The sequence below is a fragment of the Eretmochelys imbricata genome, chromosome 17 (genome assembly GCF_965152235.1).
Source record: "Eretmochelys imbricata isolate rEreImb1 chromosome 17, rEreImb1.hap1, whole genome shotgun sequence".
Taxonomy (NCBI): domain Eukaryota; kingdom Metazoa; phylum Chordata; order Testudines; family Cheloniidae; genus Eretmochelys; species Eretmochelys imbricata.
Window position 1 is genome coordinate 4,367,655 of NC_135588.1, and position 27,408 is coordinate 4,395,062.

Below are 27,408 nucleotides of genomic sequence, written 5' to 3' on the forward strand. Positions count from 1 at the left end.
ACCATTTAAATAAACATAAGAATTTAATAAGTAACATTTTAAAATAACATTCTCTTTATGGCAAGACTCGGTCTCGTAGACTTTAAGGTCAGAAGGGACCATCATGATCATCTAGTCTGACCTCCTGTCTGAGAGCATGACAGGTCTGACCCAAATAAAAACTGTTGTTCCATTTGGACACTTTTGCAGAGTGCTTTCCTTACTAAAGAGGAACTTGGCTGGCAGAGAGTTTGCAATTCACTAATCACGTTTTGTATTTTGAAGCCAAACATTAAAAATATCCACAACAAGAACACTTAAACCTCAGATACCATGTCCCGGTTGTAATGATTTCGTAGCAGCTGAGATGGCCATCTTGAGTTTAGTACACAGCATGCTAGAGTGGCTTTAAAGAAGCCACTCCCATCTCTTAACCGTATAACAACACGTAGGTGACCAGAAGAAGCTGTTCAGGTCTGTCATGTCCACAGAGAGGTAGCCCAGTGTCATATTTTTAGTGCCAGTTGTAGTAACACGGGTTCTGATGCTGCCAGGGGCTGAGCAACTGCTGATTTCTGTGGGCCTGGAGGATACCTTGTAGAATTGAGGGTAAATCACTGTTTATAAAAACACCCTGGAAAGGCTTTGATCTTCTTTCCAAAGAAATATAAACCCCAACAGTGATGCTAAAACAACATGAAAGGTTTTATTTGAGCCAACAAAAGCCAGGAGGAGGTGCCAAGCGGCACTCTGCCCTGAAGGAGGCAGTTCACTGTGGTACGAGTTATTTACGTATGGTTGGGAGCGGGCAGAATTGTGGATACAGAAGTTTATTCTCCCCTCTGTTTTTATTAAGGGGAGTGACATGTACATTGCTGGAGGTGAGAAGAATATTCAGAAATGTAACCGTTGTCTTTGCGTTTCCCATCTCTCTTCTGCATAACTTGGCTGCTGAATGAGGGAGCAGGAGTCTGGAGCCTTTCATTTGTAGGTGGCTGGTTCAGATCCTTTCTATTTCAGTGAGAGGGGCCACTAAAGAGCTGAGCACAAGCAAAGTGAGGGTGCTCTTTTTTATTTGCCAACTGCATCTTCCCCTTCTGTCCAGGAGGGGGGAGCACAACATTGCTTTTGAGAACAGGCTAGCATTTGGTTTTGCTCATCAGCTGGTGGAAAAGAGAGAGTCTGGGAAAGGTATGGTCTGTACAGTGTCTTAGATTTCTCACACGGGCTGCAGAAAGCACAGATGCTCCCGATCGTGGGTCTTCGCCTACAGCAGGAGGGTGTGCTCGCAGTGCAACATCAGGCCTTGAGACAGAGTGAAACACAGGACCAGGAGCCAGGAAGTATGGAGTTCTAATCCCATGTCCAACGCTAAGAGCCTCTGTGCTATAAGCAGGTCACTTAATCACTCGGTCTCAGTCTCCCCTTCTGTAGTACGGGGATAATACTACTGTGCTTCCCAGGGCCATTGCACACATTAATGAGTTTGTCAAGCAGATGAAAAATGCTGAATTTTACTCCCTTTTAAACGGAGTGCCCCAAATGTTTTATATTACCCAAAGGAAAAAAAAATAGTAAGATGGTTGAAAATAAGTGCTTGAATTTAAAATTAAAATGAATCAAATGTAGCATCAAAGGAACCATTTAAACAGCTTTACAGGCTGGAGTGCTCCATCTTCTCCATATAGTATAACATTTCCCAGTTCAAAGCCATCTGCATTTTTGAAGTTTTGCCCTAGAATTTTCTACAAATGCAAAGGCCTTTAAATAGTCTGGCTCATTTGGCTTCCACTTTCTTGTGTGATATTTTTGTGACGTCTGTAGGCAATGCCGTGAACTTCAAAAATTAACTTGCTAATTACCTCTTTATGGGGGAAAAACAACGGCTGTGGGTGGAACGTTCCATAGCAGGGTGAAACTTTCCTTGGGAGTCCCAGACATCAGCTATTTCTGATGCCTTGGGAGAGGCTGGGTATGCAGAAGCTGCTGTGGGTCAGTTGTAACAATACGTAGTTAGGGCTGTGCCTGAATTTTGTATCGAGCCAGTGCTGTAGATCCCCCTTTAGAGTTTTCTCAGATCTGACATGGGAAAGGAGCTTACACTGCCCTTGCTCAAAAGCTAAGTTCCAGTGACTGCACATTTTCATATCTGCCCCAGGTTACGGTATGGGTAGTTCCCATTGCTTTTCCACTAAGCATTTAACATGTTGTGAGTACATTTCTAATTTGCTGCCAGTTAGTCCAGTTTATTACCAAAGCTTCTAAATATGTGAGCTATAATTTGTCTGACAATCACTGACTTTTTTATAATGTTCTTTTGGCCTGAGCTGCTTCACCCATTCCCTCAAACTCCCTTTCTGTAATTTATCCTCTGTGTTTTCAGACTATAATTTAACTCTTTTTTTGTTCCATCTCTGCAGCCAGAACATTTGCAAGCTTGAGTTATTAAAGGACAGGCAACTTGAAATCTAGTCCATTTCAAAATTACTTAGAATTAGTTTCACATCCAAGCCTCTCTGCCAATGTTTGTGGTTTTACTATTGAATTTCTTTATTTAAAATCCTCCCCCCCACCCCAACTTCCTGACCTTCACAAACAACAAGGGATACAAGGAAATTATTGAAACTGATGAAACAGGTTGTCTTTTATAGGGAAAAAAATCTTTCCTTCCCAATCTTTTGTTATAGTGATGATAGGTTTTACTGTTACAACAGTAGATGAAATTTTCAGATGGATGTGTGAATTTGTTTTTAAGTTGCTAGTGTTTTAAATTGCTTTAAGAAAAACAAAACGTAATTTAACCTAGAGGATTTCCTAGCACAATGGGGCCCAGTCTAATTGGCTTCTAGGTCCCAGTGCAATATAAACGTTAAATAATAAGAAAAAGGAAGTGGACCTGTTCTGGACAGGGAACAGCCTTGTCCATTTTTTGGCGGGTGAAGATACTAGTTTGGTAACTCAGTTGGCTTTGACTGGCTCCCAGATCTCTTTTTTTGACTCATAATATTGGAAATATGGTTAAGGAAAACATAGGAGTGCAGGAAAAAAATGGCAGCTGCTGGTGTTAATAAGAATGCAAGTAAATTCTTGCTGTCAAGCTTGCACCCAGCTCAGCAGTGGACACTTTAATTAGCTGTCTGGTACTTTCATAAACAATGCTGCAGATAAAGATAAATGTGTAGCACCCTTGCCGCTGGGGGAAGGTTAGCAATGCCTTCTCTTCCCAAGCCATGTGTACAGTGTAGGATCTTGCTATGTTTAAGCCTGTGAAAGGAGGAAGATGGATGCATCTGGTGTAGAGAAATACCCACAACTCTCTTGGGTTTGCCAAGATCTTAGACTGATGTGCATTGGATACTTACCCTCACTCAGCTATTTCAATTGAGATCAGAGAGGACTTTACCGAATGGATGCAGGGAGGAAGGGAATTGCATATGGAGATTGAGCAGAGGAAGTGAGAGGTGAAAATGATGCAGGTGCCACTAAGACCTCCTGCAGCCTAAGAACGGGGAGGGAGCCTGGAAGGTGAGGATAAGGCCCCAATCTGGCAAAGCACTTAAGCCCATCTGTAATTTAAAGCATGTGAGTAATCCACTGAAGACAGTTTTGCATAGGCTAGTTGTGCCCTCAATCTTGCTTCCTGCCACCTAGCCATTGTCCAATGCTTGTTCCCTCCTTCCTTAAGCTTGGTCCAGCAAAACACTGAAGTGCGTGAATAGTTGCTTTGAAGTCAGTGAGATGGCTAATATGCTTAAAATCACAAATATGCCTAAGTGCTGGGCTTTGGACAACAATTGCCAGGCAGGTAGACAGCTAAATTGGGTGTACAGCTAGGCTAGGCAACAAAGTGCTCAGGTTACTGTCACTTCATCCTCTCTATCTCCCAGTGCCCACCCATTTATTTGTTTTACCCACGTGTTGTGTCTTGTGTTTAAGAAAAGATTTTCGGCATTTTGGGGTAGAGCCTATCTATTTACTTAATGTTTTGTGCAGTGCCAAACACAGTGGGGCTGTGATTCCTGATCAGGGCCTCTAGAGGCTACCAGTATAGCAGGTTAGCTGGAACAAGCAGGCTTTGAAGAGTCCTGTAAAATCATCAGCCTGTTAGCAACAAGTGTTTAAGCCTGACATTTTAAATAATATCATTTGTAGGCTTTTCTTTGGCACAATCGCTTTAATATCTCCCATGCCTCTTATGTAGAACACTCTTCTATCATGAACCATTCAACATTCTTGTCTCCTGTTTTTCTCTACAGAAACCTTTATCCTGATTGTTAGCAGGCAAAGGCGAATATTCAGGATTTTTGTGTGGAGTGTGTGTGGGTTGGGGTGGGGGGAATGCAGATTTAGGGAATGTCTTAAGCTCTGTGTGTAAGTTTAAAAAAAACCAAACCCACATTTCTTAAAACTCAGTCCTTGTGATTAAAGTCACACAGAGTTCTTAAGCTTTTGTAGCCAATGAATAATAAACAGAAGTCAAGCTGCCAAAATAAATCAAACTTAAGATTCATTTAGACTCATTTCTCTAGCAAGTTACGGCAGTTGGATGGTCTCTCTTCCAAGCTGCAGGAACACAGTAAGCCTTTCTAGTCTAAAACACGCTTATTGAAAAGGGTTTTAGGCAAATGGCATGCCAAGAAGAAATACTGTTGTTTATTATCCTTTTGGACATTGGCCATTAAAACTGGCATCTGCAACTACACAAGGAGATCAAGCATAACTTTTGCCATGTGCTGCGTAGCCAAGTTCAGAGGAGAAGCAAGTCGAAGCTTGACCTTTTCTTGTGCTTCGATATCATAAGTGGGTAAATGCAGTTTGTCACCATCCTGTAGCTCAGTGGTTCTCAACCGAGGGTACACTGACCCCGAGGGGTACCTCCTGAAAGACCTCTGCGTCCATCAACTCATCTAGATATTTGCCTAGTTTTACAACAGGCTACATAAAAAGCACTAGCGAAGTCACTAAAATTTCATACAGACAATGGCTTGTTTATACTGCTCCATATACTGTATTATACCGTAACGTGCATATATGCACTTTATGAAACATGCATGCCTTTTATGTCATTTACTGATGCATGCAAACATGTTAATGAGATTGTTGTCATGGTGTGTATGTGGCTGCGATGTAAAAATGGATAGATTTTTTTAAAACGAGGAGCTGGAAGCAATAGAAGTGGCGACAGTGAACTTGTAATTCACAGCCTCCCAGAATGACAAGGCTCACAAGTGAAAAACAGGTTCAAGTATCACACTGAAATGTAAGTTCAATATTTATATCCCAATCAATTTATTTTTCACTATAAGGTAAAAATGAAAGAAAGCAATTTTTTTGTAATAGCATGCTGTGATGTACTTGTATTTTTATGTCTGATTTTTATAAGCAAGTAAGTTTTAAGTGAGGTGAAACTTGGGGGTATGCAAGAGAAATCAGTGTCCTGAAAAGGTACAGTATTCTGGAAAAGTTGAGAGGCACTGCTGTAACTGTCCAGGGTGTGGCTCGGGTCGTGTTTTGTGCTGGCAACAGGCAAACTTCATTCCCAGATGGACCCAAGCCCGGAGTAAGTTACAAAACAAGATCTTGCTGGGTCGGAGCTGGTGCTGTTTGCCTCACGCCAGCTGCATGAGAAGTCCACTCCAACAGTAAAAATTTTGACAACAGGCAGGAGTTTGAAGCTTGGTTTCACCATGCAGTTCCCCTCCCCCCCCCATGGGGAAACGTTTATTCCAGCCATTATGTTCACATACCTAGAGCTGAAGATCCGTCAGCATTTCCATTTATAAATCCCTATTTTCAGGGTTTGTAATGCAGCTGTACAATCATAGGCCTCAACCCAAGAGTGGATTTATTTTACAAAATCTGAAAAGGATTATTTTGGTCAGTTTTTGGACGTACACAATGTGCAAACCAAACATGGCTCTGATTGATCAGATGTGATTTGGTGGGAACAACCAAAATGCTGAGTTCTCAAATGGACTTTACAGGCATATAATTGACAAGGGCCCTGCCCTAAGGAGTTTACAGGCTAGGCAAATTTGATGCACAAGATTGCAGTTCAAATAGGGAGGTGCAGGCCATGTTGGAGTGGAGATCAGGTTTGTTGAATCTGGAGGAGTAATGGAGGTCACTGAGTTCAAGAGATAAGGGCAGCTCTCTGGAGCATAGTGGGTGGAACAAAATGAGGCATGGAATGGCATGTGGGAGGTGGAGACAAAAGGTTTAGAGAGGAACAGGAGCAGCATGGTGGGGGTAAAGACTCAACACGTATTCTAAAAAAAAATTAGATCCAGAAGAGAGAATTGCAGCTTGTCTACACAGGGAATTTATCTGTATCATTATACAGGTATGGTTATTCTGGTAAAACTCCTTGTCTGAAGACTTTTATTCCGGAATAGCGTCCACGTGGGGGTGTTATAGCAGTAGAATTACAGTGGAATATTTAGACTGGTATAGTTACGCTGGCCATTTTCCCTGTGTAGACAAGCCCTCGTCCACAGCATGTTACCTCAGTGGCTCATGATACGTCTACGCAGAAAAAAAAAAAAAACCCTCTGCATTTACGAGCTTGAGCCTTGGTCAAGTGATTTGGGTTTGAGCTGCAGAGCAAAAAATAGCAGTGTAGATGCTCGGGCTGGAGCCTGGGCTCTGAGACCCTCCCTCCTTGCCAGGGCTCCAGTCTGTGCTGCTGTTTATAGCCTTGCAGAGTGAACCCGAGTCAGCTGAACCAGGCTCTGAGGCTCTCTGCCACGGGTGTGTTTTGCTATGTAGACCTATCCTTGCTCTAATAATCTGGAGGAGTTTCCAGTCATTCAGGGCTAGGCTGTAATTTTACAAACAGCCCTGAGTAAGGCGTGGGGAGTAGCCACACCTAAGGAGCAGTCGGGGAGCCAGCTGTGGTTCTGAGTCACAATTCCTCCCCTGCTCCCTGAGAAAGGAATAGGTCACTTTGCCCCTTCGTCTGGAGCAGTTTACTCCCCATCGTGTGCCTGCCTGGCAAGTAGAGGGAGATGGAGCTGCGACTCCACTCTACCTGCTCTCAGTGGGGAGTGATGAGGGAGTAGCCGTTGCAGCCAGTCTCTGACCTGGGGTCGAGTGGGGCTTTGCTCCCTTGTGCAGCTAAGTGTGGGCTGTGACTATCTAGCCCTCATCGCATACTTACGTGATGAAGCCATAATAGTCACTGTGCCCAAATACAGTGACGTTAAGGGCTTTGCCAGGAGCCTGAGGCACCTGTCTAATTGCTATAGCGATGGGCCACAATGTTTCAATCCCAAATCAATGCATGTCACTGTGACTTGGCTTATGTGCGCGTAAGCAATACAGTGTTGCAGGTGAGTTCACGGTCTTGGGTAGCCATGCTTTACCACCCCTTTGACTCATCCCTGGGCCCCCAAGTCAGACGTAAGGAGTCATCGATGCTATAGAAAAGGACAGCTCTGAAAGGCTTTTGGGTAAATATGGGAGTAGAGGTGTTATACCTCATTATGTCGCCCCAAACAATATGGAAGATCGTCTTCTGTTTCAGATCTCATGTGCCTGTCAGTCCTGGCCTGCCTGTTTAACACCCAGGCTAGACTTCTAACCACAACTATGGATTTTCTCTTTTTTTAGGGGGAGGGAAGGGGGTACAATTTGAAGCTTGATTCATTATTAACATAGCTTTTAAAGCTGGTTTGTTGAATAAAGTCCCCTGCAGAGCCCTCTTTTTGGCTGAAAACTGGATTCTGTTTGCAGCAAAAGGACTGACGATAGAAACCCATGTTCTGTGCAGGTGAGATTGGAACTTAGTTGGCTTTGCACATAAACTACAGAATTGTAGTAGCAACATAGCATTTTGTGTGTCCATAGCACCCTTCCCCTGAACAGGCTAGTTTGCTTTGCACCATGTGAGATAAATAGGTACTAGCCCCAATTTCCAGATGGGGACGCTTCGGCATCTAGAGGACAAGTGACTTTCAGAAGGTCTCACGCACAGGCTGTAGATAGCAAGTACTAGAAGCTGGGAATCCTGATTCTCAGTCCAATGCCTTACTCACAAGAGCATCCCTCCACCCATAGATTGACTGTGCAGGTTTTTTGTGGGGTACAGCCAAATATTTCTCAAAGGGGCAGGGGAGAGAGTTATGTTTTAAAGTAGTACATGTCCCCGTATAGTCAGCAGCAACAGGGTATGTGCCCCAGATGGGGGAAGCTTAGATTTTTTTCTTTTTTAAATTTTTTAAAGCGGCTGAAATTATTTGCATTTGGAACGCTTAGGCCGTGTCTAGACTAGGAAAATAGGTAGTGTTTGAGCATGTGTAGGCTGTTTAAAACCTTTCAAAACCATGTCAATTGGTAAGTGGTCACTCCTAGTGGCGAGAGGGCTACTAGGATCAGGTACTCCAGTGATAAAGCCCTAAGGGCTTGTCTACTTAGTGAAAATGACCAGCACAACTATAGCAGAATAGCTGATTCCACTATAGTTAACGCCAGTTAATCTACTTGTGAAGACAAGCCCTGGGAGAGCAAGCCTGGGTCACCTACAGCCAGCTAACAAGCCCTGGGAGAGCAAGCCTGGGCCACTTACAGCCAGTTTTAAAGCTGGTAAACTGAGTCCACGGGAGGTGCAATGTCCTGTTTAAAATCATGTCCGCTAATGCATATTAGCCAACGCGTTTTCCAGTACAACCTATTTTCCTAGACATGACCATGGACTAAGTGATGAGGGGTTTGTGTGTGGAGGCTGAGGTAGAGGCTTTCAGCAGAATAAATTGTAGGCATAAGAAATAAGTGGTCAGAGTTTCTCCAAACCATGCTCCTGTTTTCCCGAGGCTTGACTGTATTTCAGAGCAACTTAATCCTAGATTGTGTTTATCTTTGATGCAATTCTGACAGCATCCTCTAACATGAAATCCTAACAGAGTATTTTTTTGCCATTTCTCAAACTGGAGGGACTTGCAGGTATGAGACCTTAATAGAATAAATTGTTAGCGTGGTCACAGTATACAAAAGTCTCTTTGAAAGTGCTGCAGCTGAGGCTTTTTTGGGTTGTTAGATGGGAATTTATTTTTAACCATGCTTGAGGTTTTCATTGATTTCAATTGTAAGTGTGGCAAGGAATGAAAGAAGACTTAACTCTCTGCAGTTGAACGGGGAGGTTTCCAGAAGTTCAAAGCTCTCAGTATCCCAACCACAGCCCAATTTGTAACATGAAGGATACGTTTGGACTCTAAGAAATTGGGCAGATGTGTCAAGTGTCTATAAAATACTTAGCGCTGGGCAGTTTTCCAATATGAGTAATAACATCCAGTGGAAATGTATATTAACTAGAAGCAAATAAAACCAGCAAGTTTTTATTCCACACCAATCAGCATGTGGAAGTCATCTAAGTATTTTAACCATTATTACTCAAGAGGGGACAGAACAAAGTGGATCCTAGTGGCCCTCAGGCCTAAAGTTTCCTAAGCAAGCAACCTATCCTAGCACATTTTTTCTATCCCCAATTAAAAGTTGTTCTCTCATAGTGCACAGACCTCGTATAGTTCCTTTTGTCTGAGGGTTTCCGAACCCCTAAATATTTAGCTGAGCTCCACAACAGCCCTGGAAGGGTGGGTAGGGGGTGTTCAGAGATCACTGCCTGATCACCACCCCTGAAATGTCGCCACGTCACTGGTAGAAAAGTGGCAGCTGTTCAATAGAGCACAGCAACTCTGCCCTCCTTTTTAGGGTGGAGGTGAAGATGACTACCATGTCAATTTGGAACTGCAAGAGGAATTCAGACAGGTAGAGCGTAATTCCCTGTGTTGGATTTCGGGTAGGATGCTATGGGTAACACCCCTACTCCTGCACATAAGTGCTAGAACATCCTTTAATTGCCATAAGTGGCAAGAAAGTTGGTTTTAAAGGAACACAACCATTCAAAGTTGAATTGATTTAAAAAAGGTCAGTAGTGTCGGGTACTGCTTGACTTCCCCTGCCAGTTATGGTTTTACAATCACATTTTCATCTCTTAAAAATGTTTTTCTGTCCTTCTTTGCTATGCAAAACACCCAAAACCAACTCATTAACAAGGGGAAACAATGTAACTGACTATACTCAAAGTGATCTTATGGTTACTTATAACAGTACTGAGGTCTGGTCTACCCTATTGACATATACCAGTTTCATGCCCCGAGCAACATAGTTATACTGACCTTAACCCCCCGTGTAGACAGCGCTATGTTGGTGGGAGAGCTTCTCCGGGTGATACAGCTGCCACCTCTCAGGCAGGTGGATTAACTACGCCAATGGGAGAGCTCTCTCCCGTCAGCTTAGAGCGTCTTCAGTGAAGCACTACAGTGGTGCAGCTGCACTCATGCAGTGTTTTAAGGGTGGATTTGCTGTAAGTAAACAAATCTTTTTCAGACAGTGTCATCTTTCGTTGTGTGTGTGTTTGTGGTCAGTCTCTCACTCTCCTCCTTATGCACTAACCAAATACTGCAACATTTTGGTTTCAGTTGCTACAGGCAGTCGTTTAAATCCAAACAAACTGTTGTCATCATCATCAGAACAAAGCTTCATGAAAATGTTGTTAAGCTTTGTCAAGCAAACCAAACCTTTATTTTGTGTCAACACCAAATTTTACATCTAAACTACCAAATGGTGCCCCATGACTTAAAAAGCGTGGAACAGGTTTTCACACAGCTTTTCTGTTGGCAGGTTTCTGTGTGTGTCTGAGTGAAATGTTATGTTATCTCTCTTCTTAACTTAAAAAATTTCAGAGGTACAAAAAAAATGCCAAACATGCACAGAGCTCATCAATTAACTAGGTTTTTCTAGGTCAAAAAGAAATATGCAGCCCTCCGGCACCATTGAATCATTCAGAGCTACTACTGTGTTGTTTGAAGATTATGTTTTAAGGGGTAAATGAAGGGGTTTGAAGTAAGCGTTAAGAAATCAAATCAATATTTATTACCAATTTCACTTTGTACTGGTGCTCCTGAAATTTACAACATTGTCAAGTTTTGTTGTTGTTGGGCGGAGGGATAGCTCAGTGGTTTGAGCATTGGCCTGCTAAACCCAGGGTTGTGAGTTCAATCCTTGAGGGGGCCATTTAGGGATTTGGGGCAAAAATTGGGGATTGGTCCTGCTTTGAGCAGGGGCTTGGACTAGATGACCTCCTGAGGTCCCTTCCAACCCTGATATTCTATGATTTACAGTTTTGGAAACTTGTACCTTGTTCTAAAAATTGCAGTATAAAACTTAAACCGAATACCAGCTGCTATTCCTGTCTCTTCTCTTCCCCCACATCCCAACCACATTGTTCATCAAAACAGCAGGAGTCCTGAGTTCTTTAATTCATAAAACAGGGCCAGAGCTCATGTTGTCCAAACTGTGGCTCTCCAGAGCCCTTAAGTAGGTAAAAGTAACAGATGCTGGCACCACATGATGGTAGCTGTTGACCTTTTTTTTTTTTTTTTGGCTGTTAAAGTGTCCGCGGGCAAAATCCTGGTTTAGTTTGGTCAGCATTCCAGTGACAATTTGTTAGCTTTGGAGCTTGCCATTGGCTTCAATGCTCCATCTCCAACGAAGTGCAAAATAATAATCAAGGGAAGTATTTTTTCAAACATAAACCACTTTGATCCTAAAGGTTTTCCCGGTTTAAATATTTGACGTTCTATTCTTTTATTGCTTCTTGTCCCATTTCTGAGACAAGAGGCGCTGGGGTATCCCAGAAGTATGAAAGAGAGAATTTATTGTACATGAGCAGGGAGAAACTCTTTTCAGGGAGTATGCTTTTTCTGAGAATAAAATATGCAACAAGTGTTTGGTGTTTAGTAATTGTGAGTTGACTGGTAATTATTACGGGTACTCCCATGTTCGTGATTGGGAATATTTTCATCCCAATGAGATGAAATGGAAGGGAGATATTTTTATCTCCATGAATGGGGATTTTTATTTATAAACCCCCTTTGAACTGAGATGACGTTATATCCCCCACCATCTTGTTCTTCTCTGGAATCAAACTCTTTGGGATCAAACCAAGCAAGCGATGAGACTCTGCAGTGACAGTTAAAGCATCAGCACATCATGCACTTCTTTGCAGAACACGTTACAAATACTGTCCTTCAAATGAAATAACCTTGATAGATGGTTGGAGGTCTGGGAGTGCAGATTGGAGGCTGTGTGTCAAACCCAGACGAATACTACTGCTCTTACATTCTCTGTCCAAGTTCATGCTTTAAAAACTAGTTATCACTGAACAGGATAGCGTTTCGACAAAATACAGTGTAGGTGTTCGTCCCTTTTCTGGACTGATTCTGTTGAGTTTTTCAATAACTTCCTACTGTTTCAGGGAAGCCTTGATGTATGGTTTATAGAAAATCCCACCCAAGAGACAAGCAGTGGATAACAAATTTGGCAGGAGTAAGGCTAGCTGATCCTGACTCTGAAGGGTGGGTAACCCTTCTCTCCTTTCACCATCTCCTAATAGTGACTAGGTTTGACCAAATCTTACCAAGAGCTTGATAACAGATTTCGATTTTAGTATAAGATGCTGGCCCTTTTCTTGTTGCCTGTTCAGACCTTTAGAAAAGAACCTCTGGTAGCCCCCGCTCCTGCTAACCCTTATGCACATGTTTAACTTTGAGCTAGAGTAATTTGGGGCTATTCACGGTAGCAAAGTTAAGCATGCATGTAACCACTTTCAGAATCAGGACCCTAATGGTTAACTTTTTAGAGAGAGGTCTGGCTATTTTTTTATTTTTTTCCACTGCTTTCTCCAGTTATTTTTGATAACTGAAGTGGACAGGACTTCAAAGAGAAACTTGTCATTCCAACACCATATATTTTGTCTAAGTACCATAGAGTAAAAATAACAAAGCAATCTTTAACTTGGGAGACTGATGGCGAGTAATACTGCTTAGACCTCGCATAGTACTCTACAGCTTTAAATCACCAGCCACACATTCATTGCTAATGTGCTTTGCAGAGGTCACCTTATGGCAAGCTGCCAACTTCTTAAAAACTCGTATCAAAGCAACCTTTATCAAAATACCTCCATGTTAGATGCAAGATGCGATTGTGTGCAAGATGGGATGTTGGCAGGGGATGAAGGCAGAATTAAGGCGGCTTGGGTGGCTGTGAATTTTCCTGCCTTCTAATATTTGTCCTCTTATTATAATGTAAATATGGAATTTTTGGCTTTCTAACCTTGTATGATTTTTGAGAAAATGCCAAAATTCTCTTAAATAATTGATACCTCAGTTTATTGAAGCTTTTTTTTGGTCTGTGAATTTTAAATAATGAAAATGTAACCCATGTGCAATAAGAAAACAGGTAAGGGTTGGATATCGTGCTCACATTGAAAGGCATCGTACTGATTTGAATAGCCACAGCTGGACTACCTGCAGAGTAAGGTGCTACTCAGTTTGAGTAAATGAGGCAAATCGTGGTTTTATATGATGCTGTAAAAGACTTTTAGAAACACTGATTAGTAATTAAGGGCAAGAAAAAATCTTTCGATATTTGTAACAAAAAATAAAGGACTTTCCCATAAAACTAGTTACAAAAGCTCTTTACAAAGCATATCTAGAGCAAATATCATGTACCTTGCAATAAGTTGTGTGCAACCTTGAATGTCTAGAACCTGTTGTACTAAGCATGGGCGTCTGTCAGTTAATGCACTGGGGTTGTCATTTAACTTCATTGTGAAATGTCATTGGTGTTTGCCCATCCCCCGTGATAGCCACTGATGAGGCTCTGAATGGAGCTCAGTTTAGCATCTCCTACCAAATAATTATATGTCCCTAAAGGCTAAATTTGTTTTGGGTGGTCCAAGGTCTAAATAAGTGTCATGACAGTACTCTGAATGGAGTAATCGAGCTGTGGTGCTTCCGTGGGAGCTAATTTAATCTCTTGGCCAGATCTGGCCTCTGTATCTCTTTATTTAGAGCTCTGTTTTCAACATCCCTCTTGGCTTGAAATACCAGTTAGTGGTAGCAGTCAGTGCTGTGCTGAAACAAAAGGAAATGTAACAACTGGCCTCTGTGAGGGACTTTGGGTTGACTTTTTACAGGCCTATCCAAGTCTCAGAATATGCAAGAGCATCACTTTGGTAATGGTCTGTTTAATAGCTGAAGTTGGGATCTGGTACCTATACAGAGACTGTGGTTAAATAAGTTGGAGAGAGAATTCTTTAGTTTTGTTTTTAAACCACATGCTTTGGAATGGATATGGAATAAAAGGCAAGATTTTATTATAAAAAGAAACTAGGGCTAAGAGCCAAACTCTTTTTCTCCTTCTCACACACATGAATAATTAAGCAAAAAAAAAAAAAAGGAAGATGTCAATTGCAGATGAGCAATGTAACTATCTCTGTAGGATGTACATTCACTTCACTAACTGAACGTGTTGGATGACTGGCTAAGGGACGTTAAATAGATAAAAGTTAATGCTCACATGATTCTGATACTTCCGATGAGACCTTTTTTCCCCTCTGGAAAGTGAATTAAAAAATGTTCTCCAACTTAGTCACATTTATTATAAAAAGTAAACCATTCCAGCAGGAGGGGAAAAAAAATCCTTCTGCCAAGTTGGTCTTCCTTTTGATCTTGGAAACACAAGATTTTGATAAATGTATTTGTTTTTTCAAGGAGTATGTAGCTACAATAATATCCTTGCTCATGGGATTCGATATAAAGAGGGGGATGATTAGAAGCTTACTTAACAGCAGAAGTCAAAGGGAGCTGGGGATGGAGATGTTATCAAGATGGAAAGGGCTTATTTGTTGAATTACTTTGCAGGTTAGTTTTAGGACATCCGATCGGGTGGCTTTCTCCCCCTCACATACACAATTCACACCAGTTGTGTTGGGGTTTAAACTTACTTCCTTTGTGTGGTTTGGTCTTATTCATGTAAGGAACTGAAAATACCACACACAATCCAGCCCTCTGTCTATCGAGAGTCATTCCCACTTTCCTTATGGTGAGATATTGAACTACCTGCAACAGTGAATCGACAAAAGATACTTAACGTTTTCAGCATGATCATAAGGAGGTTTTCAAGCAAACACTTCCACCTCTGTGCATAATTTTATATATTCAACTAATTTTTTGTGTGTCATCTTTGAACTGAGATTGCTAGGTTGCATATCCTATCAGTACAAGATATCAAAACCAAGGAAAAGAAGAAGGTAAGTCATTCAACAACCCGTGTACAAGCCATCTTTTTGTTCCCCTTCTCAGCTTCAGCTGCCTCCTCTCCACAATCTACAGCCCACTTACCACTAACCTTCTCCTGAACAACCATATACAGATGAAACTCTAACCATAAATACAATTCAACAGCAGGTGTACACATAAATTTCAATTCTATAACTTGAACATAAAAAATGTAATACCAACTCATGAGTGATCAAGACATAGAAAATGCAGTTTTCTTTGGAAGAGCTATTGTGCCAGATTTGGAAACCAAATTCAGTTATTAAAATGTGAAACAGAAGAATATTAGTCATGCTTAAAGTACAGATCTCAACACAGACTGGCCATGGTATTACCCCTGTAATACAGCAGCAGTAAGGCTAAGGACTTTTACAGATAAGTATGTAGATAAGGTCGTGCCCTAGAGTCCACAGATGGAAGGCTGAGATTGAAAGCAAAGTGACCGAGATGTGGGGTTTTACATTCCTTCATTCCATAACTTTTAAGTTTTCCATTTAGGTTTATTATCTTTTTTGCTAGCACTTCTTTGGAGGAAGAGCTGATGCTTTCCGGCCTTTGGCAGAAGTGTGATTTATGGAGGAAGGGAATTTAAGTGAGGGAGGGTGTGAAAATAGGAATGATTTGAATGAAATTGTTGTAAATGAGCCCTTCAGGTCTGCAGATGATGATGGAATCGCAGATAGCACATAATTACAATCACCATCGGATGCGAAAGGAACTGGATAACTTAGGCCAACAAATGTGAATGCACTTCATGACAGAACAACCCACAATGCTTTGAAAGTAAAGAATTGGTTATGCAGCACAGTGATCAGGAAAAGATTTGGGAGAGATGCCATTGAAACCAGCTGCTCAGTGTACAGTAGCAGCCAAGAAACCTGGGGCAAGTTTCCTCACTGGTGTGAATCAATGTGTATGCTGGCTGAGGATCTTGTCCTCAGGTGGCTTGTTTTGCATAAGACACATGTACAGATGTATTTAAAACCTTAATTAAAAGTTCTTAGAGCTCACTAGGGCCTGATCCTGCTCTACTGAAGTCAAATAGTCTTTCTGCTGGTTTCAGTGGTATGTGAATTGGTCCCTTACTGCATATATGCAGTAGTTGCTTTACAGAGTTACCATACCATGGTGGATTCAATTTGTCTAGTCAAATTCCCAAATGTGATTAAATCATAATGTGGCTGGAAGCGAATTTTTACAGCTGATTTATAAATGTCTGCAAACAGGTTTGTCGTTGAAGTGCTCTCGCACCCTTAACTGTAGCAATGATATGGATGAGAATGCTGTCATCTCTCTCTCTCTCTCTTCAAGAGAGATGCTAATGTATGAGCTTGACTGTGAATCTTATTCTTACCCTGCAAAGAAGCTGTTGCTCCGTCTGCCTCTGCTCACATTTCCCACTGTGGAAATCTCTGAGAAGCATGGAAGGAAGGAAGGAAAGGAGAAATTTCTCTCCTTTCACTATAACGTGTTAAATATTTTGCCACACATTTTTTCCTTGAAACAATGGACAAAGTATGATGACTTTCCCTATGTAATATTACAGTGCAGATCCTGGGAAAGCTCTCTAAGACACGAGGCCCTGTGTGAGTTTAGATTAGGAGGTGCTTGTAACCCAGGTTCAGCAGCTAAGTGGCTTTGTAAAAATAAAACATGGTTTGTTCTTTTTTTAATTTAAAATTTATGGGCAGTCTTGGGTTTTTATGCTGACTACTTCTTTCCTTTGCTGTCAGAAGTCAAGCTTTGTTGTTGTTAAAAAAACCAGGAACCACTCTACAGATAGCTATGCATCCTCATATCTGTCAGTATCACACTGTGTTACTTACAAAAACAGAACGGGAACCTGGAAATGAGAGAGCCTCAATGTGCTTGATGTGTTCTTAATAGTTTCCCTATGTTGCTGTATGCCTCGCTCTGGGCTACACAAATCTCACTCTCCTTGGGGGCTGCACTCCTTTTGTTGTTTCTCTGTTATAGTGCCGTGTAGCATGATTTTGGTGCATTGGCTGGGGGGGGGGGGGTTCATTTTATTTATTATTTGTATGACAGTATTAGCTAGAGCCCGGAACCAACATCTCCCCCGATTGTGCTAGGTGCTGTTGGTACACCTGGGAAGAGACAGTATTGCTCTGAAGAGCCAACATTCTAATTAAACAAGAGTTATAAGGGATAGAAGAATTTTATATTTAAATATTATCCCCATTTTATAGATGGGGAACTGAGCCACAGAGACACTGAAGTAGAAGTCTGTGGCAAAGCCAGGAATTAAACATAGATTTCCTGAGGCCTAGGCTAGTGTGTTAACCACAAAGCCTCCTTCCCCCTTCATTTAGGAGACTTATTCATTTAGCAAACATGGCAAGTTCAGTTCCTCTGTCCCCCTAGGTAACTCACTTGATACCTTTTTCATATCACTTTTTTTGGTAGAGTAGATATTTTCTTCTCCTGATCCACTGTAAATATGTGGATCAGTGGAGGTTTTAAGTGTCTTTCCAGTTTCACTAGATGGGTGGAAAATATTCTGGTTTTCTTAAATAGCGTGACTTTCCAGTTTGTAATCCATAGAGACAAACTCTTAGAGCTCTTAATTCAGGCACTTAGAGTCTGTTATAAAATTCATATTGAGCCATCGACCACAAAGAATAAAATCCTATCCAATTTATTTTGAAAAGGTCTTGGGAAAAATTCCTTGTCTCAGGTCTTTCTATTAAACCTTGGGACAATACAATTGTATATTGGCCTCTGATATACAGATTGAATGTTATGTGTTGTAAAAATGCTACAAAATTTGCACTAGGGAGCAACAGCATAGTTCCTTTGATGATGGAAACTGAGTATGAATCTTTTCCTTCTCTCTCAGGCTCTTGAGGAGGCCCAGAAAGCCATTCAGCAACTCTTTGGTAAGATTAAAGATATCAAAGACAAGGCGGAAAAATCAGAGCAAATGGTGAGTGGCAGTTTCTTCCTGGCCTTTAAGGGGAGTGGGAGATCTTCTTTTGTTCTCAGCATTTGTGGTTTGTCCACCCTAATGGTCGCATATTGGTAGCACATGCTATGGAGAGTTCATTCTGGCTCTAGTTCTACATGCTGTATGTAGGTTCTGAACCCTTGTCCCTATGTTAATGTGGCTGTAGAAGCTAGCAGGGTTCTAATTCCAGAGGACAGGGCCTGTCACATCCTCTCCTTACAATTTGCTGTGCTGGCTTGGATGTTTAATCAGTCTCTTCTTTTTAATCCCTAGGTTAAAGAAATCACACGAGATATCAAGCAACTAGATCATGCCAAACGGCATCTGACCACCTCCATCACTACCCTCAATCACCTACACATGCTGGCAGGGGGTGTGGATTCACTTGAGTAAGCCACAGGAACTTTCACTGGCGCTTTTATAAATATGGGGCTCTACAGCTGTATTGTGGAGTACTGGGCAGCATTCTGAATAGTTCTGCATTAGCCGATTCTTATTCTTCCAGGGACCGTGTGCTCACAGAATTAGCAATCGCTATTATAAATACTGTTGGCAGGTCCTTTCTGCATGTATCTGGCAGGTCCTGCAATCCCTGTCTCATATGAATGGGAACTATTGTTGCACCCTTGGACTCTTGAGTTGTGTCACTGAAATCAGCATTAGAGGACCATAGTTGCTATGTTGGTGAATAATGTTGTTCCATTCAGTTGGATTTCCTAATTCTGAGTGTGGGCTTTACAAATTAGAGCATCCCTCAAGTGGTATTTGAGATTAGTGAAATTTATCTATTTCTTTAGTTGTTTGCATTTCTAAGGTGCCCACCACTACTGTGTGCAGGTGCTGTTACATAAATTATGAAGTATGTTTAATGGCCCTTCAAGAGAAGGGAACCCAGTTCTTCTCTTCTGCCTGCATTTTGAAACTATGCTTTATCAGTAGTAGTCTCTAGTTGGTTTGCTTGAGGAGCATGCTGCTGGGGCAATCCACAGGTTTCACTTGTTGATCAGATGAGTTTTGCAAGCAACTGGAAAGTTGCAAGACAAGGGCTAGGCCTGGTTTGCATGGTAGTAAATTACCCAGATGAGAGCTTGCTGCACAGAACCTCATGTTTCTAGGCACTTATAGTTTAAACCCAGCCTTTCCAGCTGTACAGAGCCTGAAGAATGCAGAAAAAGAAATAATTCAATTTGACTTTTCCATCATTTGCTCATGAAAGACATTAACAATGAAGTCAAGGCCAACCACTTTTCATTATAATTCTCTTCCCTGTGAGGCTCTAACTCATACTCTTCTGGGATGAGAAATAGCTTAATTTGGGTCAATATGACAAAATAACATTTACTGCCTTCAAACCCGTACTGTTAAGTTGATGCATTCAGTAGTTTACATGTTCTTTGCCAAGAGTTACTTTTGACGTCTGTGTTTTTGAAGTATTATTAGCTGTACGCTGTCTCCGTTTATTTTAGCATCAGTTAAAACAAATTCTAATGCTGCAGCGGAATGTTAATGAACGTTTGTGTATTTTAGAAAAATAAATTTCAGTATGCGTTGCTGTGACCCAGAGAAGGATGAGGTAATCTATGGAATTGCCACCCAAGATCTGCCCTTTACACTGAGCCTGGTTTTATAATCTCTGATTTCCTCTTCAGGGCTATGACCAGGAGGAGACAGTACGGGGAAGTTGCCAATCTCCTGCAAGGTGTTGTGAATGTGTTAGAGCACTTCAACAAATATATGGGGATTCCACAGATACGCCAGCTTTCCGAAAGGTAAAATGATCGGTCTTTGTGCCCTTCACATGCCTGCGGGGAAAGGAAGTTAGAAAATGCATTGCACAGGGTAACTTTTCCAAGAATTTAAAGGCTGGATATATTCTTTGCAATTTATATCCAGCCAAAATGGATAGTTTAAAATTGGATGCAACTGGTTCATCTTTTTAACAGTCCATTTTATTCATAACAATGATTATTATGTATACAATTCACAAATGACCTGGGCTTCCCATTGCCTGGCTTTTAATAGGCATAGTAATTAATTTATTTACAGTGAACATCATTTTATGTGACCTCATAGGAATCTGTATTTGTAATAAACCCAGAGCTGATCTTTTCCACCACTTTCTTAGCCTTGTTTCTTTGGCCCAGAAGCATAACACAAAGTAGAAGATATGTACATTTAAAACAAAATAATGCTCGGGGCCGGTTTCTGCCCTGATTTCCACCTGACTTCAATGGAGTTGCACAGAGTCAGGGCGAAATTTTTCCCCATAGTGTTGAGTCTAGAACTTCATGTGCTGATTCCCATTGGTTCATGCAGCGGGAGTCGTCACTTTATTTTCCCCGAAATAACCAAACAAGGCTATTCTGAATCTACTGAGTTTTGTATGGTTTCCACCTGAAATTGGCCCCACTTGGCTCTGAGCTCAGCAATTGAGGTTTGCAGCAACCACCCCATCCAGGAAAAAGATAAATGGACAAAACATGCCTGGTTCTGCTACGAAACTTTTTCACCCAGCTTGGTCATGGTGCTGTTTTTCTGGAATCGATTGAACAACAGAATCCGAACTAGTGAGCTGAGCTTGTGGTCTTTCTCTACACTGCTGCATGGGATACTCGGCCTTGATCTCTGGTTCTAGTCTCTTCCTGAATTAGCAGTGTATCTTGTCACCCAATACCACCGCCTTCTAGCTGATTAAGCATTCATGTTGAGTGACCCACCCGGGCGTTCTTGGGGTGGGATGGCTTCAGTTGGGAATTTGAGGATGGGGCTGAGAAAATGGCTAGGAGACAGCTAGCGTGTTTTACCATCCCCTCACTCCTTGGTGGGGTTAAAATGAACCACACTGTGTACAAAACTGCCTGAGAAGGTGCTAAAGGCAGAGCCAAAGAATCAAATTTAAAAGTGTGCTGTTAGCATTCATGCAGGGGATGGAGTGACAATGTTTTCATGGTAATGTGAACTCATAGACTTTAGCCTAATGTTTGCTTTTTGCATGCATGTGACTGCCATTCTCAGATATCAAAGAGGGGGCTTGGTATAGGAGAGGGGCTTGGCGGAGCTCTGCAGATACAGTGTTTAGAATGGCTTTCGATGGCGTCCTTCCTAGGGAGAGCAACTAGCTGTCCAAGGCAGTATAGGATTGCAGGCAGTATTGATGTCATTGCTTTAGTGTGTCTGAACACTGAAAACATAGAGGTAGAATCTGGCAGCTCCTCTGTACTGCGCTGACCCTTCTGCTAGAAAACCCAGTGGGGATGCATGTGTTCCACCCCAGTACTGCTCCCCTCAAAGTCTGTGGAGACACCTGGGAATAATAGGCATGTGCCCTGGTTTGACAAAGCCCTTAAACACAGGCTTAACTTCAAGCACTTGCTTAAGCTACTTCATAGTCCAGGGAGTTTTAAGCAAATTCTTAAATGCTTTACTGAATTAAGGCCATGGTCCATGTATGTGCTGTACCCCAGAAATAGAAAGCATGCCCTTTTTCTTCTACATTGCTCCTGCTCTGCACAGTACCAATCTGATGGGAGCAGGGAGCTGTGGATGAGACTCTTGCTGGCCATTACACAGCCACGCATTAATGCTGCTTATGCATCTAATATATGTAACTGCTTATGCGGTGAGCCAGAATTTGGCCCATGGTTCCTTTGCTAATGTGCAGCCATTTATTTTATAGTGGCTTGGACTGTAAAATGAAACCTTTTCATAATGCCGGTAGAAGACACACTGGTATCAAGTCCTACCACAAAATCTGGTAGGGGCCGGGAAGAAAACCTTTCTCTGTTTTACTGCCTCTCTAAGATAAGGCTATTAGAAGTGTAGGGAAAGTCTGTTCTTACTATTTTTAAGATCCTGTTTGTGGGATTTTCCTTTCTCTGTTTAGACAGTTACAGATGCACCATCTGGTAAAATTAGAAGTGGTTGTTTGTGGGGTGAAAGAAGAGCTACACCCAGCATGTTGCTAGGATCTCGTTAGTACTTGACAGGCAGCAAATTATTGTGAAATGATTTATTGTTCTGTAATATCTGATCTGAGGTTGATTACACGTGTCCATATTCCAGCATGATTTGGATTTTTCATTTCTTTTCTCTTTCTTGCTTAGAAGTGTTTTAATTATTAACGTAACATTGAAGAAGAGTTGCTTAGCTTTAGCACTGTTTTCATCCTTTCAAGTTATTGTTTTTGGTGTACCTGTTCGTTTGTTCTTTGGATTAACAATCAATGCAACCCAAAGTGGGTTGAGGGGCCTTGCATGTTTGTGAAATCAAGCAATCCCTCTTAAAAGTAGAGTTGGATGAAGAACTACAACAACAATAATAATAATTTGAATATTTTATTTGTTAAATTGCTACATCATGATTTGACTAGCTCTCTTGTTCAGGGTGAATGAGATGAAGCCAAATGTGAAAACTTGGGAAAGAAAAGGGACAGCTGAACACTACTGGGTGGATTGCTGCAAGTAATATGGTTTTAATTTAAGTTCTTGCTGCTTGATGTTGCCAAATTTAATTGTATGTCATTTAACTGTTGTATTTCTACAGTCCTTTGTAAGTAACTCACCAGGTGCTTATAAGAGATTTGACTGGATCCTCTTCTATTCAGGTTCTTGTACCGATGCTTTATATGGATCTATTGAGCATCAGATTTTGCATTCAAATTCAGCTGATATTTTTTCCAGCCATGCTTCTTAAAACAACTACTTATATGGTGTATTAAAGGATTACAGTAAACAGAGATACTGTTATCTCTCATTTCTGCTCTGTTTTCTATCTGCGGAGGGAGAATATAATTAGTGGTGAGAAACCCACCCATGAAAATGGTTTTAAAAGATTTGCAGATAGTGAGGGGAAAAAAGCCTGGAAAATATTTAGAAGAGACATAATTATAAGTCTCCCACAGAAAAACAGGCTAGTTCAGCCTCTTTTTATCTCAGCAGGCTGCCAGGAGCAGTCTAATATTTCTGGTAGCTTTGGCAAAAGGAATTGTGGTTTCTAGTAATTTACTGTTATTTGAAACTTAGTAAAGTTATTTAAAAAAAAAAAAAGAAAAGAAAAGTAGAGGGCTAGAAGAGAAATAAAGTCTTTGCTAATACACATGTAGCCAAAGGTTGAAGGCATGTGCGAGCTGCCATAGCGAAATGCCCAGTCCGTGTTATTTAGGGTCAAGGTGGCTGCTTTGTGGCGGTCCCAGCACTTGCTGGGAATCAGGTAAAGGGAAGTTGTCAGCATAAAATTAGCACTAATAAACCGCCAAAACTGAGTTAAACTAGCAACATCTGGAATGGCTAAAACAGCTGAAATTTTTCATTTATTTATATTTTACCATCGATGCTATTGGTTTCGTCTTTGCATTTCAGCTTGGGCACTGAAACTAGACAAGGCCGTAGTTTTGCAAACATGTGCTCTGTTCACATGCAGATAGGCCTGGGACTGCTAAAATGAGTGAAGTCACTCAGATGTGTAAGTGTAGCAGGACTGAGGCCTCACTCACTTCCTGTTTCCCTGTATTAATATTTTAAGTTTGTCACAATGAGGGGAATGTTTACATAAAGTATCACAAAATCACACCTGTCATCCTTGACTTCTTTTTTTTAAAAGGAAGAGATTTCTGTTTGTGTTACATTTCGTTAAAATCCATTTTAAAGCTTTGATTCAGCAAGGCACATGTATGACTTTCAGCATGTGAGCAGTCATTGGGACTACTCACTTGCTTAAAGTTAAGCACATCCTTAAGTACTTTTCTGAATTAGTGCCTAGAACAATAAATCTCAAAAATGGGTCTATAACTACTTCACAGCCTCTTTAATTCGTTCAGCTTTTTAGAAGCCAGTAGTTCTCCTAATCTGAGGTTCCTTTGTACTTTGTATTTCAGCTGGAGTCAAATGCTGATATTACTGTATCCTGTCAAATTTAAGGAAACGGGAATTACAGCAAACAGGTCCACATGTTCATATCAAGTCTCTTATTCACATGGCTCCAGACATGTTCTGAGGCCAAAAGCTTGCTTATTTGTTAGTCCATTAAAAGATGCTGCTTTCTCAATCCACAGGTTTTTTTTCTTGAGGTTCAAGAGGTCTGATCCTACAGTCTTTTCTCACGTGAATTACTTGTCTGACTTAAGCAGGGTTACACCCACGAGTAAGGGCTGATGAAGTGGGCCTCTCTATTGCTACAATTTCCCCCCATAGTTTTATTATATTAATATAATTCCTTTAATATCTGGACTAGAGCTGGTTGGAAATGTTCTGACCAAACAGAGTCAGGCAGCCCTGGGAAGCAGCTGGCTTAGAGGAGTCCGAAAGCCTTGGGTCTACAGTGCAGCATGGCAATGCTGCACTGGAACCATAGACCCTGCCAGCCTGGGCAACAGCTGACTGACATTGATGTGAATCTGGTCAAGTTCAGTCAGCTGCGGCTGGCATTCTGGGGAACATATTTTGTTTCAGAAACACCTTGAACTGGTGTTTCCAAAAGGATTTTTTTTTTCCAAAATTTCAAGTTCTCAGGAAATTTCAAAATTTGGTGCAAGCCAGAAATCCCAAATTTCAGCCAGCTCTAAGCTTGACCACAAAATAGAAGCATGAATGTAGATCTGAACCTGAAGTAGTGTTTAAACTTTCAAATAGCACTGGACAGCACGGAACATAATTGAGAATTGCATTCAACATTGGAGGTAGAAAGCTTTTTGAAGGAAGATCCATGTAAGTGAATCAGGGAAAAGCAGATCATATTGTGAGAGCAGTACTTAAATACATACACACACACACAAAATCTCACTGTAATTTTTACTGATATGGATTTTTCTGCATTTCGGCACCTAAGGGAAAATGACAGTTAAAGAATCCCACTTTGTTGTTGTCACTTGTTGCATTTCAGCTATTGCTGGAACTGAACTGGGAAGATTAAAGAAGCAAATGCTTCTTAGATGTGGCTGGAAGGTCTTTTTAAACAATCCAAATCCACCCTCAATAAACATTTAAAAAAAAAATCCCAACTGCTCTTACTAACGTATCTGTGTCTATGGAAAATCCACTGTTTTGTATAATCAGTTTTAGTCCTTAAAGCAGTTCCAGTACAGTAAAAAGTGATGGAAGGTTTCAAGGGTTGCAAAGGGACTTAAGTGCTTAGCTATTTACTTTGGCACGCTCCAGAATGTGTAGGCATTTCCATTTCTCTAAAAGAATCAATTAAGCCCTGTCAACTTTTATTTCTGAAAGTTAGAAGCTTTGTTCTCTCAGCTAAGTCAAACAAAAGATGGATCTTGTATATGGCTCTTTAAAGAAAACAAAAGATTGAGTTGTTTAAACATTTCCACCCTCTTCAAGTCCTAGCTCTTTCATTCTCCTAAAGAAATAAAGGACTTATGTGTGACTGTAGCCAAAGGATACTTGAATGGAGGTATTTAACAATAGGTCAGTCCACCTGGGAGCTGTGAATAATTCCGCTCTGGAAACAGAGGTTTTGTGAAGCCTTTTATATCTTAAAAATATACTTTTAATTAAAATATCAATGGTGCCCATGAATATAGAGGCCTAGATTGTCTGCTTGTGTAAACTGGTATAGTTCCATTGGAGTTAAAAGAACTACTGATTTATACCAGCTGAAAAACTGATCCAGAATGACAGCACTAATTTATAGTGGGGGGGGTTTAAAATCAAGCATTTCTTCCATTAGAACTTAATAAACATTGTCACAGCACTAACTTGTTAGCCAGATGTACTTAGCAAAAAAAATAAAAATCCCACCTGATCCGGTTTTGATGAAATAGCCTACATAATGTGGATATGACTTTAAATTATGCCAGGTTTTTGTGTATTTTCATCTAGCTGCTTGGTTTGAAGAGCATGTTTGAGCAACATTTGTAGATTTCAAACATAAAACAACTAGTTGTAATTCCAGGAACAAAGTAATTGTTTGCTCTTTCTCTGGCAGGGTAAAGGCTGCTCAAAATGAGTTAGGACAACAAATCTTGGCAGATTTTGAAGAAGCTTTTCCTTCCCAGGGCACAAAGGTATTGTGGCTTTTTTCTCCCTCTAATGAACAGTCTGTTGTTCAAATGAAATGTCAAATATAATCATCATGGGGTTTTATTTATTATTTGATCTATGTGCGACTTCTTTTGTTTTAGGAGATATTTTAGAAAGAAACCTAGTCTCCTGAGTGTTAGTGTAATGCGTATAGTTTTTCTTACTGTTTTCCATCAAGTAAATGTATGTAAATAGGATGACATTCAATAAGGATAAATGCAAAGTACTCCACTTAAGAAGGAACAATCAGTTGCACACATACAAAATGGGAAATGACTGCCTAGGAGTACTGTGGAAAAAGATCTGGGAGTTATAGTGGATTATGAGTCAACAGTGTTACACTGTTGCAAAAAAACCAAACATCATTCTGGGATGTTTTAAGCAGGAGTGTTGTAACAAGACACAAGAAGTAATTCTTCCGCTCTACTCTGCGCTGATTAGGCCTCAACTGGAATATTGTGTCCAGTTCTGGGCACCACATTTCAGGAAAGATGTGGACAAATGGAGGAAGTCCAGAGAAGAGCAACAAAAATTATTTAAAGGTCTAGAAAACATGACCCATGAGGGAAGATAAAAAAAATTGGGTTTGTTTAGCCTGGAGAAGAGCAGATTGAGAGGGGACATAACAGTTTTCAAGGACATAAAGGATTGTTACAAGGAGAAGGGAGAAAAATTGTTCTCATTAACCTCTGAGGATAGGACAAGAAGCAATGGGCTTAAATTGGAGCACGGGCAGTCTAGGTTGGACATTAGGAAAACCTTCTTAACTGTCAGGGTGGTTAAGCACTGGAATAAATTGCCTAGGAAGGTTGTGGAATCTCCATCGTTGGAGATTTTTAAGAGCAGGTTAAACAATCACCTGTCAGGGATGGTCTAGATAATACTTAGTCTCTTCCCCATTGCCAGTCCCTGGAGCGCTATAAAAATGAAAACTCCACTATGCTGCAATGAGCTGGTACGTTCGTGGATACTAACAAGCAGAAGTCCAGCAATAATTTTGAATTACTGCTTGCTCTGTGGAGAATTTGGATTCCTTGCACAGGAGGAGCTAACTTTGTCTTCCAAAGTACCACCACTGCTCCTTGACCATATACCTAATAAATCATTTGCCTTGTCTCTTCAGTTTCATTGCCCGGGGATGTGACCCATGAATACAACAGAGTCTCATAGTTTCATGGTTTACTTTTAATGTTTGAAATGGGCACCTGAAGGTGCAGTTAATGTACTAGATTTTTTCGTTCTCTGGACGCCTGTT

At 41.0% G+C, this 27,408-nt stretch overlaps 1 protein-coding gene across 9 annotated transcripts in view; it reads left to right on the top strand.

The window, feature by feature from the left end:
* The window catches only part of VPS53 (VPS53 subunit of GARP complex), a 100,207-nt gene that overhangs the window by 12,458 nt on the left and 60,341 nt on the right, over positions 1–27,408 (top strand). For 8 of the 9 annotated variants that reach the window (XR_013348236.1, XR_013348235.1, XR_013348237.1 and 5 more), the window contains exons 5-8: positions 18,019–18,105; positions 18,400–18,515; positions 19,776–19,895; positions 26,059–26,137. Coding sequence is in view for 4 of the 9 variants with exons in the window: in XM_077836401.1 (XP_077692527.1) it covers positions 18,019–18,105; positions 18,400–18,515; positions 19,776–19,895; positions 26,059–26,137 (402 nt within the window). In the remaining 5 variants the exon portion in view is untranslated. Of the gene's footprint in view, positions 1–18,018; positions 18,106–18,399; positions 18,516–19,775; positions 19,896–24,774; positions 24,828–26,058; positions 26,138–27,408 lie in introns of those variants that run through there. The other variant, XM_077836404.1, reaches the window with a different exon arrangement.